This window comes from Pinus tabuliformis, chromosome 4_2, assembly GCF_031772625.1.
Source record: "Pinus tabuliformis cultivar Carrire ecotype Pingquan chromosome 4_2, CPIR1, whole genome shotgun sequence".
NCBI lineage: Eukaryota > Viridiplantae > Streptophyta > Pinopsida > Pinales > Pinaceae > Pinus > Pinus tabuliformis.
The window spans coordinates 673,100,280-673,113,394 of NC_142304.1; the positions used below are offsets into that span (position 1 = coordinate 673,100,280).

Sequence of the window (13,115 nt, forward strand, 5' to 3'; positions counted from 1 at the left end):
TAATGTAACAGCGACCTCTGACGGTCAACCTGGCGGAGTGGCTAAAGTTTAGGGGATATGATAAGTTTAGTTGGGGTCATGTGCATTTGCCAATATTGGTGGATATATTGCATAAAATCACTCAAAGAGAAGTTTTAATACAGAGAAAAGGCAGAGTACAGAGAAAACAGAGGTAGAGCCCGAGAGACAGAGAAACTCAGAGAGAGTGGAACAAGAGGCTCTCTAGGATAATTAGAGCCTTTTGAAGCCGATGTAATAATCCAGAGAAGCTGAGGAAGTCATCTTCACAGAGAATTTCATCCAGGAAGATTGATTTGGAGCTCAGAAGCCACCAGAGGTTGGAGGCAATTATAGGAGCTACCAGTACTCATTCTCAGTGATCCAATAGTCAATTATGACTGTAAAGGACCTTCTAAATCCATTGCAGGGATTTGCAGAAGCATTTGGGGACTTCTAAAGGTCAAGATGCTACAGAGAAGTTTCAGACAGCAAATGATCAAATGATTAGTTTTTTGTAGGTGTCTGATATGTGCTGGAGACAGAAAAGGAAGTTCAAGAAGCTCAAGATAGCTCAGAGCATTGATTGAAGGAATCAAGTCTAAAGAAGCTTAGATCTGTTTGCAGAGTAAGGACAACCACGGATATAGATGGTATTCTAAGCCCATTGGTCCAATTCATTAACCTTTGGAGTTAAGTGTGGAACTTGTAAAAGAAGCTTTACCATAATCCCATAGAGCCAAGTCAGGTTGACAAGAGTTCAGGAAGACGTAGACCATGATATTAGGGTGAACTCCTAGATTAAATTTGTTGTTATGTGTGTGTTGCTTATTTGCTGCATTTATTGTTATATGTATTTAATATCAGTATGAACAAATAAGCACTTAAACAATTAAAACAAAGACATACACATGTTTCAAGTCCTTACTTCCGTAATTGTCAACATAAGCTAGATCATACATTTTTTTAAGCTTTGGAGTGGGAGGTTCTTGTAAGTATAATAAGATGTTAAACCCTCATTTTAGATCACATATGTTCAATATACTATGTCATTTTTCACTCAATATATGTTATCCCTCAATATGAACGCATGTGGTATGGTATTGCTCCCCCAATGTAGCCCCCATGGCGAACCTAGATTTATATCACTATTATCACAAAATAAAGTATCAATAGTGAATTGTGAGTTAAAAATATAATCTACAATACTTAGTTGTAGATTGCTTGTGTCATGTTGTTTGTTACTTGTCAAATCCATCGTTTCAATTATATTTAATTTAGGAATTATTAATTGGTTAGCACATTCAATACTAGCATAATTATTATCTTGAGTAGGATCGATTGAAATTATAATATTCCTTCGTACAAGTAATCCTTTGATTTTAAATAATGCACTAACATATTTATTAAAGAGTTTAGGAAATATTTAGTGAATGGTCCCATTTTTTTCTTTTTTGGAGACGAACATAGGGTTTTAAAAATAACCCCTTTAATTTTTTATTAATCCTTCAATCCCTTTTATTATAACTATTTTTAATTGTATAATAATGAAATATATTTCAATCTATTTTTTTATAACTTTTTCCTTGAAATCACCTATTTAATAATTTTTTTAATTTTTTAAATATATTTTTCCAATATATAAAAATAAATTTTTTTTTAAATAACCCTGTCTCTACTAACTTCCTCTTAATCTTTCATTTTATATTAAAATGTCTTAATACCTAAAATATATTTTTCTAATCCTTAGGTTAAATCCTTTTAATAATTTATAATATTCCTTTCACTTTGGACCATCTAACCCCTTGTCTATGAATTTTATTTGGGAAGCTATTTTTAATAACTATTTTCTCCCCAAAAAAATAGTTGACACGTGATGTTTGGGATAGTTGTGTCTAGTGTTTATAGGTTATGACCAAGGTTAACCCACGAGTATGTTGAGCGGCGGCAACTTTTCTGTGAACTATTATTCATTAACAATAGTGACATTCACCCATGCAATTGCAGAGTGGATGAATTGTGCATCGACCCTTTGCCATTAGAAATAAATAAAAATATTAATACTATTAAAACCTTTTCCGTACCGTCAGGCCGAGAGTCTGGGCGGGATTGAGGTTTCATATAGACAGCCACAAGTATTTTATTTTAATTTTAATTATTTAATTTTAATATTTTTTTAATTTTTTAATATATATATATATAATTTTTTTAATATTTTTATTTTTATTTTAATTTTTTTAATATATATAATAATTTGTTTTTAATAGGCAAGGGTCTTTTTTTCAAGGCCAAAGATATGAATGGCCAAATGAGGAATTTCTAAAATTGTGTTACAAAACACTTAAATCATAGAGTTGATGCCAAAAAATTGAATAAATTAACTTTGTACAACAGTTAGGTGACCAAATGATCAAATAACTCTGATACTAAATATTATATCAACATTATTATATCACGTGTTGTCCCGGGTGGTTGGGACGGTGCACTAATGCCCTCCCCACCCGGATTCAATTCACGCCGGACATGATGGGTTGCCTGTGCGCAACATTTGTGTGATTCATGTGGGAAAAAACTCTGATACTAAATATTACGAACAATATTGTTCACGCCGGACATGATGGGTTGCCTGTGCGCAACATTTGTGTGATTCATGTGGGAAAAAACTCTGATACTAAATATTACGAACAAAAATCATATATACAGCAAAATATTATTCAGAAAATCTGAAATATATAAATATTCGTTAAAAAACTCTGATACTAAATATTACGAACAAAGATCATATATACATGAAATATATAAATATTCGTTATAGAACAAGTAATATATTTATACAGAAATCTACAAAAAGAAATGAGAGCAAACTTATACACTTAGACAAGTGCTCTTTGGCCTTATAAAACATGCCTTTGAGTATAGTTTATTAATAATTTACATAACAATCTAGCTCGCTTGGGGGCGTGCAAGGTGCACTCGTCCCATTATTTTGACAAAGGGTTAACTAAGGTTGGAGATTTATATCCTGCAAGGTCTCACAACAATCCATTGACCAGGGGAGTTTGCAGACCAATCAGGCTTCTCGGCAACACCTTTGAATTCACAATCTGCGGCCAGTGCCATCACTCTGTCCCGTGGGGAAGGCCTTGGCCATTGCTCATTTGATTTACCACTATAGGGCTCTGTATTGCACTCACTGGTTGCGCTTGGCATGCTGAGTGAAAGGAAGGTAGCAACAGGAGAAGAGCAGGAATCCCATACTTCATTCCTAAAATCCAAATTACTAGTTGGAGAACCCAGATCCCTAATGGCCTCCTCTTCCTCCATGGCAGAGCAGTCCTCATTCAGGAAAGGATGGTTCAATAGCTCTGAACTGGCCCACCTCTTCTTGGGATCTCTCCAAAAGCATTTTTCTAAGAAATCCCGGATCGGGGGCGTAAGCGAAGCAGGAAATTCAGGCAACTCTTCCGTCCATCCAATCCGATACACTGCAGCTAGAGGATTGGAAACTTGGCTCCATGGATGCCTGCCAGTGGCCATCTCCAGCACAGTGCAGCCCAGGGACCATATATCAGAAGCAGGGCCCTGTTCCACTTGGTTCACCACTTCTGGAGCCATCCACCGAAAGGTCCCCCTCAATTGCAGAGCCTCCTGCCCCTCCCCTGTATTATCAACCCTCCTGGCAGAACCAAAGTCAGCAAGCTTCACCCCATTGGCACCCACAAGAACATTCTTCCCCTTGATATCACAGTGCACAATCCCCTGCTTGTGGAGATAACAGATTCCACGTAGGATGCCACGAGTGTAGGCCCTGATGACTGATTCGGCCAGAGGCCCTCCAAAATTACTCAGCAGATCTCCTACGCTCCCACCTGGCATGTATTCCATGAACAAATTGTGCAGCGCTACACCGTTCTCGACGCTGTTAGCGCGCCCTAGACAGCGAACGATGTACGGGGAATCGAGACGCCCCAAAATCTGGTATTCATTATCCAAAGCCACACTAAAACCTGCTGCGGATTTGACTGCAAAGACTTGGCCATTAGAGCTACTCATAGCGAGGCTGACTGTCCCAGAAGCTCCGGCCCCAATAGTGGGGCCCCTCACCCATTCCACCTCCTCAACTCTGCCCGCCTCTGGTTCGATTACCATAATTTCTCTCCTACTTCAACAAACGAAAAATGCTGTTTGAAATGCTGTTTGAATTTTTTCTCGTCTGTTCTGCGGATCTTTCACCTTCTAGACGGAGCGGAGCGGTCATAAAGGACCATGGTCATTTTCACCGTCATTGCAGATTCCCAGAATATTCAAGAATCCAATGGACATGGGCGCCGTTAATATCAGATTCTCAAATATTTCAGGAATTTGCAATCCACTTAAGCTTAGATTCCCGAATATTCCAAAAATCTACAATATACTTAAGCTCACCATCAAAGGATAATGACCAGTGTAACTATGAACATGGAGAGAGTTTCATACTGAATAATGGCCGCCCTAAATACAACGTTGGATGGATAGTTGAATTCAACGAATACACCTCCACCTCTAGTGTTGCAAATGGTTTTGTTAGACCTACGGCGAATCGGTTTCCGGCGTGTTACTACTTGGCTACTACGCTTGAACCCTTCATCATCCATCCTCCAACTTGCCCCATTGAAACGTAAAGCTTACATTTCCCTTTGTCACAAGTTACAACTAAAGCTTCATTTTCCCTTTATCACAAGTTGTTCAAAAACTCCTTGTCACGATACCACTAAATGTAAAGCCTTCTTTCCCCTATATCACAAGTTGTTGAAAAACTCCCAATTAAATTTAAAGCTTCCTTCCCCTGGTCACATGTTTTTGAAAAACTACTCCTCACAAGTTGTTAAATAATTTCTAAAATGCAATGCAGTTATGTAGGATGTTTTAATTTAAGGATTTTAAGTTGTTGAAAAACTTCTTATCACAAGTTGTTAAGTATTTTTCGAAGTCCAATATGTTAAATGTAAAGCTTTATTTTCCCTCACCACAGGTATTGTAAAGCTTTCTTTTCCCTTACCACAAGTTGTTGAAGAACTCCTCATCACATATCCTTGAATAACTTTCAAAATCCAACATGTGAGTAGCAAGAGTTCATTGACTCACATACCCTTAAATAACTTTCAAAATCCAACATGTGAGTCGCAAGACTACATTGACTCACCACAAATTTAAGGATGGCAATTTTCAATACACAAATTGAAAATATGTCATAACCATTTGCAACTATCTCATACATGAAGTGGGTGATACATGAAGATGTTATCTTCTCCAACTATGTCACATGTTATTATTTTTAATAAAATATCGTTAAAAAAATAATTTCACATCATTTTTCTAAACTCTATTTAAGTAAAATATTTAAACACATATATTAGTATGAGTATTAAGATGATGCGTTGCAATGCTAAATTCGAACCTAATGAGCAAACATTTGATGATGATCATTTATGCCATGAAAATGTCCAAAATTAATGAGGATTGATGGTGTAGAGAACCAATCAAACATATAATCATTTAATTAAGGATAAGGGTTGTAAAGACACATTTAATAATACCTAAAATTGCAACTAGTAAAATATCATGACATAATGCATGAGATAATTTATAGAGTTGCACAAGATGAGGAATTAAAAAGAGGTTAAATTAATGAAACATAAAAAAAGCATAAAATCAATGTTATTATTAGGGAAAATTTTAAGGATGGAAGTTTATCTTAAAGTTTAAAAACCTTGGCAAATCTTACTAGTCCCTAATATGCAAATTGTAAATTTTATGTTGACATTTTTGTAGAAATATTTACATTTCCAATCATTTTTCATTAGTCGATATGATATTTTGGCGATTTTTAAGGTAAAATAATGGTGTACTATAAATTTTGGGTGAATTAGTTTAGGAAAAAATGGAAATTGGAGAATCTTTTTTTTGGAAAAAGCATGGAAAATTAGCCCACCTGCGAATATTAGCCCCCAAAATTTTCCATAGAACTTATCATTATCATCAAAGAATATCTTTGAAGGACCATTGGACAAGTTTGTCATTGAACATGTCAAATGGGGAATGCAAGTATTAAACTACACAAAATTCATCATCAAACAGAAGCTTTATTCCAAAATCTTTTACAGGGAGGAGGACAAGGCACCAAACTAATTGATAAAGCTTGGAGCATAATTCTTAAATGGTGCTCTCAACATTCTACTCTAGAAAATTACCAATCTCGGGCTTAAATATATATTCATCAAATGAGAGGCTTGTGATTGTGTAGATGATATCACCATGATTTTGAAGTATTCCAAAAGTGGCCAATTTCCCAACACAACATTAGGAAAGGGTATCTAGCCATTACTTCAGTGAGAGAGGGCATAGTGTTAACAGGTGCTCAGGATATTCAAACTTGCTCAAACGTCCATTTTCTAGTGTACTCCAAGCACCTTCCTATCATCATCAAGTCTAGAAAAGGTTGTCCTTGGAATTAAAATATATGTGTGTTATGAAGTCATTTACCATCTCTTGTTATCGTTGAGATTTTACTGAACTCCTTAAAGCATACATGTGTCATTATCTCCATTTTCTTGAAGGTAGAAATAAAAAAATTGATTCATAGAATGAATATAATTGTGGGATGCAATGATCAAAGTGGCCACATAGGAACCTAAATATTTTATTGCCATGAGAAAAATATTTCTTACCATGATACACTTTGTCACACCTTGGAAAATAACGGGATACAACATATCGCAATAGAATATTTTATAATGCAATATATTGCAAGACAGGAGTTTTATTTCATGTGATAAGGGCTTGGACACTTAGAGTTTTGAAGGAAACCTAGAAAGTTTATAGGGAAAACTTGAAGAAATCATGTATCACATGAAAAAATAAAATTCATCTGATACAATGTGTAGCACATAGAAAAAGTTTTATGTGTGATAAGAAACTTTCACCCTTTTCATTCTATTGCATCACATGAAAGATTAAAGAGTTCAATATATCACACCAGATAATTTTTTTGTGTGATATGTTATAAGGGAACAATTTTACCAAGAATCTTATGGGTTAAATCGCTTTAGAGACTAATAATATTTTTGTACAAAGGTTAACATGTCTTTTCACAGAAGATGATGTATCATTGTACAAAATATGACATTTACTTGTCATATTCGATGACATGCATGTATGAATGATGACATGATATAACCTACAATGCACATGGAAGGACCTTTAAATTCACTCAATAATCAAGGAAATATGCCTTCACTAGTGATAAAAGTATTTCTCTTAGTGCCTTTTGTATTCTTTGTCTAGGAACTTTCACAAATATTTCCATCAATGTCAAATTTGAACTCATATAAGAAATCTTAATCAAATTCCCTCAACACTTTCATAAATTCTTTTCATCAGCGAAAAATCAAAATTTTCTCATTAACACTTGGTAGGAACTCACCCTCTCAACAACTAGAATGGGGTTGTCAACTCAAAAATAGTACTAGAGTTATGATTAAGAAAGGAAAAAATTAGTACCTCATTTCCACACCATTAATACATTATCCATGTATACAAAATTGCCATGATCTAGAAAGACCGTTTGAAAAATGGAACTCAAGACCTTTTACATGTGGATATGTATCCTCAACCAAAACACCAAATTGGACCATTTGGAAAAGTATCCATGTCATTAATTCATATCCATATCCAAAATTGTTCTGATGTAGCAACAACATTCATTCCTTTGACCAATATTCCTTTATATGGAGGTGTTGTGATCTAGTAGGACAACTTGGGGATGCAATGTGAGACCTTTTACTCGTGGATATGTATCCTTAGACAAAACATCAAACTAGGGTGCTTAATGTTGAAATTTTGGGCAACTCAGAAGGTATTTCCGAGATGGATACCCACCAAAAGTTGTTGGTTGGGAAATTTACCCAAAAGAGGGGTTTTGGACTGAAGGTGTGAGTTTATGACCAAAAGAAAAATAATTATATATTTTTAAGGGTCAAGAGGCTAAAACCCTAGATATAGAAGGTTTCCTAAGTGACCCAAAGAAAATGATAAATAGAGGAGGTCTAAGGTGAGGTCTCACATAGTGGGTAAGAGAGATGTGACCTCTCTTTTGATATGAGTGCCCTAGGAGGGTCGAGTTCCACTCATGGAGGCCGATATTTTCTCATGGAAGAAGACCACAACAAGGTTATCATATGTTCTATGACATCGAGTCAAAGGTTGGAGGAGAAGCAAGGTAATTGAGATTTTGGAGGGATAGAGATCAAGCTGAGTTTTGTTTAGGGCCTGATCAAGGTAAATGAAGAAGATATGTCCATTTTTTTACATCTTTTAAGGAGGTCAGGTGCCTAATCTAGTGTGAATAGAAATGTTGAGAAAGGATTGAGGGAAAACTAAAACTGGAGGGTTTCGATGAATGTGATTAGTGCTCAATTATAGAAACTTATCTTGTGAGAACACAAGCCAAGAGGGAAGTCGTAATTCTAAAGTGGGAGTGTATTAGCTCAAGAGAAGGAGGCTAAAATTATTTCTCCAAAGTATGATTTTCTTGAAGGTTTAAAAATGGTTGACATTAAGGGTTCTTGAGGTTTTCGAGTTCTGTTTGAGGTCCTAGACAAGGAGAAACAATGTTGGTTCAGATCTATGTCTTTTGGGGGGACCAAATCCATAGACCTCTCTGGAGGTAGGCCGAAAGGCCTCAAATGGCAAGACAAAGAAGGGCCACAACTATTTGAAGCTAGGTCACAGTTAGGAAAGAGGGCCGAGAGGCTTCAAAAATATAAACACACAAGGCCGAGGTTCCACAGGTCTAAGTAAAGGCCATAAAAGCTTGTAAAGGGCTTATATCTATTGTGTAGAGGGTCATTTAGCATTGATCAATAATTCTATTCAAAAATTAAGCTGTGAACAACATGTAATGAAGGATAATATATAATGATCTGAAGGGAAGATCCATTGTGAGTAACAAAGCTATTAAAGGCTAATGTACAATGTATTTGATGGTCAAATACCTTGTTAACAACTAGTAGACAAATGGGTATTCCTCTATGATTAAGGAGCATCCTAGGTGTCAAGGAAAATGTGGATTGAAACGGATGAAGGGGGACGGATTCTCCATCAAGTTGTGTATTTGTTCTTGTCTTCCCTTTGGGTAGATTGTAGATCTAAAGAAGTATATTGTAAGCCCTAGCTTTGTATACTATTTATACTAGTTGTACTAGTGATTGAGGGTGATGATCCCTTTTATGGTATCCCCATGATTCTTTTTTATGGATTGATAAAATAATCAAGATTTGGGCTCAAATATTTGTGTACTTAATTTAATTCAATGCCTAAGATTTTCGTTGTGCAAAGTGCTAGCAAGTTGAGACTTTCTAGTGTGTCTATGTGCCTAGTTGGCCATAGACCAGATCTAGGAACTAAGGAAAAATTAAACATGGTATCATAGTTGATGGGATTCAAGATACTTTCAAGGTAGGTGGATCAAAGTGTGTGCAGAAGGCAGAGTGAGTCAATCAAGGTTGTGTAGGCTCAGAGGGAGTCTAGCTATAGAGGGAGACTACAAAGTATTTTTAGTTGCCGTATGGAAGTCTAAATCTTCAGGTTCTAACAAGATCAAGAAGGTTTCATCCCATGCAAGGAAAATCATGGACCATGCGATAATATTCATGATGGTGCAAGGAAAGTCATGGATCCTACAAGGAAATGCATGGATCATGCCAGAAAAGTCATGTTGCATGCGAGGACATTCATGCAAAATGCAATACAATGTTAGGCCTAGTACAAAAAAATAGTATCACATATGAGGATAGATATGGATATGCAAGGAAAGTCATGGAGTTAGAAGCGTGAAGGAAATACCTTCCTCAATAAGAGGGAGTGTTGGAATTTTGGGTAGCTTGGAAGGAATTTCTGAGGAGGATACCCACCAAAAGTTGTTGGTTGGGAAATTTACCCTAAAGAGGGTTTTGGACCCATGGTGTGGTTTTAGGACCAAAATAAAACAAATTATGTATTCTTAAGGGTTAAGAGGCTAAAACCTTAGATCTGTAAGGTTTCCTAAGTGACCCAAATAAAAGGATAAATAAAGGAGGCCTAAGGTGAGGTCTCACATAGTGTGCAAGATAGATGTGACCTCTCTTGTGCTACGAGTGCCATATGAGGGTCGATTTCTACTCATGGAGGCTGATATTTCTCTTAGAAGAATATCGTAGCAAGGTTATCATCTATTCTTTGAGGTCACGTAAAAGGTTGGGGGAGTAGCAAGGAAGCTGAGATTTTGGAGGGTTGGAGATTAGGTCAATTATTATTTAGGGCCTAATCAAGGCCATGAACAAGATATATCCATGTTGTTACACCCCTTGAAGGAGGTTGAGTGCCTCAACCAATTTGAACATAAATGTTGAGGAAGGATTGAGGGAAAACTAGAGGGTTCCCATGAATGTGAATAATGCTGAACTATAGCAATTCATCTTGTGATAGCATAAGCCAAGAGGGAAGCCAAAAATTTGAAGTGGACATGTATCATCAACATGTAACATCCTCCCCCCACATTTACCCAAGTTAATCGATCCGCTGGGGTGAACATGTGACGAGAGGCTACTATGATGTGATTCAACTCCCCATGTATAGTTAAGGAAGTGGAAATGACAAAAAAAAATCAACCTGATCTTACACACATGCTATAGAACCTTTATGAGCCAACCAACCCTTCCAAGTGACCAGCGCCTTAGACAACTTTTCATTTTGTTGACCTAGACCCTTAGCCACTCCCATAACAAGCCACGCATGCGATTGAGGCCTTCTAGTCACTCCCACAACAAGGCATGCTAGCGACTGTGGAATTGTTCAGGCAGTTATGAGCAATCGACCCCTAATTCTGAGCCACCTTTTAAGGGCTAGGTCTCAGGCCACTACCCAGAACTTCATGAAAATTTCAGAAATGATAAATAACAACGAAATAAGTTTACCAATGAAATCATTGGTGCAAGTACTTGATCTGACTCCTACTAGCCGTGACAGGAATTTTGTCAAACATGTCACAAATATGCAATCTACAGGTCATAACAACAGATTTGATGATAGGGGTCTCATACTTATTTGAGATTCATAAGGAAGCATTGATGCCTCATCACAACAGTTTCATTATCATCTATTAGGTCATATGCTCATTTTTAATTCATTTTATAATCAAAGCATGATAAGAGCCATACATCAAGTTCGTCATAAAACATAGTCATAGCTAACATATGACCAACAAAAATAATAAGGATATAACGACCATAAAAACCACATATGAAGAAGTAAATTTACACATGAAATACCAAGGAGAAGATGCTCTTATTAACATATGCAAAATGCAACCAAGTCTGGAACTTCCATGTACCACTTGACCATAAATTGGGCTAAACCAAATATTTCTTTCATCCAATCACCCCCGTGCCATATTCCAAGCGTGAATGTGGGATCTTAGAAATAACTCAAAAAAAACAAAACCAAGGCTTCCAGAGGCCAACCCACCTCAACCAATGATTCCACCTCGCAACCAAACATCACTAACCATCACTAGATTGGTCTCTACCCAAGTTGTCACGGGCTCTAGAGCGTTGTTCCAACTAGGGCTTCCAAGACTAGTAACTCAACCCACAGTTGTTGTCAGGCCTCCAGATAATTTGTCTAACCAAGACTTCTAGGAATAGTAAGTCAACCCACCAAGGGATTCCAAATCATTTTTCCAACCAAGGCTTCCAGTACTAGTAACTCAACCCAAGATGTTACAGGGCTTCCAGAGCATTTTTCCAACGAAGGCTTCCAGGAACTAATAACTCAGCCCACAACCATAAGGAACATGAGAACCAACCAGAAAACAAAAGTAAACCCCACAAAAATATGGATATCTAGGAAATGGCAAGGCTAAGAAAACCCACTATCAATCTTGAAAATCCTCCATTCCAATGACAGATCACAACCAAGAAACCACATGCATGCCAAAACTAGCAAGGAATCATACATGCAACTCAGTACTTGTAAAGAAAATCTGCAGTAGTTGTTGATCTTGATGCCTACTTGCGCCTTCCTTCTTTTTCATTTTCCCTCTTGCTCTAAATCCCAAGTATGCCACACTCCTCCAAGAGTGCTCCAAGAAACTCTAAGTGTCCAAGAGTATGAGAGAGAGAATAGAAGAGAGAGCTCCAAGATACAATTGACAAAAGGTTACCAACTGATCCTTAGAAGCCTTTTTATCAATGATTCCTCCATTTTCTTCATTTTCCATTATTTTTCCTTCAATTTCCTTCTCATGCAAATATGTGACCTTTCACCTTCCTTTTCTCCTATTTTCCTTTATTTACATAAATAAATTCCAATAAATTCCTCTTTTCCTTTCCAAAGCATTTTCCATTGCCTTTGCCAATTTCCATAACCATTAATAAACCAAATGAACGCCCACCAAGATGTTTTTCCCAGAATTCAGCTTGAAATACGTGTCCCACGAACTTGGTATTATATTTTTTTACATGGATTTTTAACCAGGGTTGTTACAGAACCCTCCCCCTAAGGGGAACATCGTACTTGGTGTTTAATCCACCTATAACTAGCAAGACTGCTGACAAACAAAACATACTACCTATGAAGCTTTATAACACAACTCGTTGCAATATTTACAATGACCACTGCTGAAAACATGACAATCATACCATTTACTAGAGCTTTATAACATAGCTCATTACAATATTTACAATAATAACCAAATATACACTTATACACATTTTCTCAACCAACAAATAAAAGATATGATGCCTCTATCATCAACAAGGAAATTCAAAGGCTCACACCTACACCCTCAAATCCTTCCAAAGAATTCCAAAATCCACTGCCAAAGTCAAAGTTGCATCCAATGTCCAACGCTACGATCCTTCACCACTTATCCTCGTAGTGAATAGTTACCAGCTCATTGTTTCAGGACACACTCCCAATGTGCATCTGATTCCATCTAAAAATGTTAATGACCAAAAAAAATCCATCCTCGGTCTTGCATTCTCTACTACACAGTCCCTCGGGCAATCTGGTCACTCCTTCCATGTAGTCACACACCTTCC

The 13,115-nt window shown here is 36.8% G+C and overlaps 1 protein-coding gene across 1 annotated transcript; it reads right to left on the reverse strand.

Moving 5' to 3' along the window:
- Window positions 1-2,894: 2,894 nt before the first annotated feature.
- Window positions 2,895-4,202, reverse strand: LOC149171224 (mitogen-activated protein kinase kinase kinase 20-like). Its single transcript, XM_089427456.1, has one exon. It carries the CDS (start codon window positions 4,144-4,146, stop codon window positions 3,013-3,015), a length of 1,134 nt encoding a protein of 377 aa, XP_089283582.1. The 5' UTR covers window positions 4,147-4,202; the 3' UTR covers window positions 2,895-3,012.
- Between the last annotated feature and the right edge of the window lie 8,913 nt (window positions 4,203-13,115).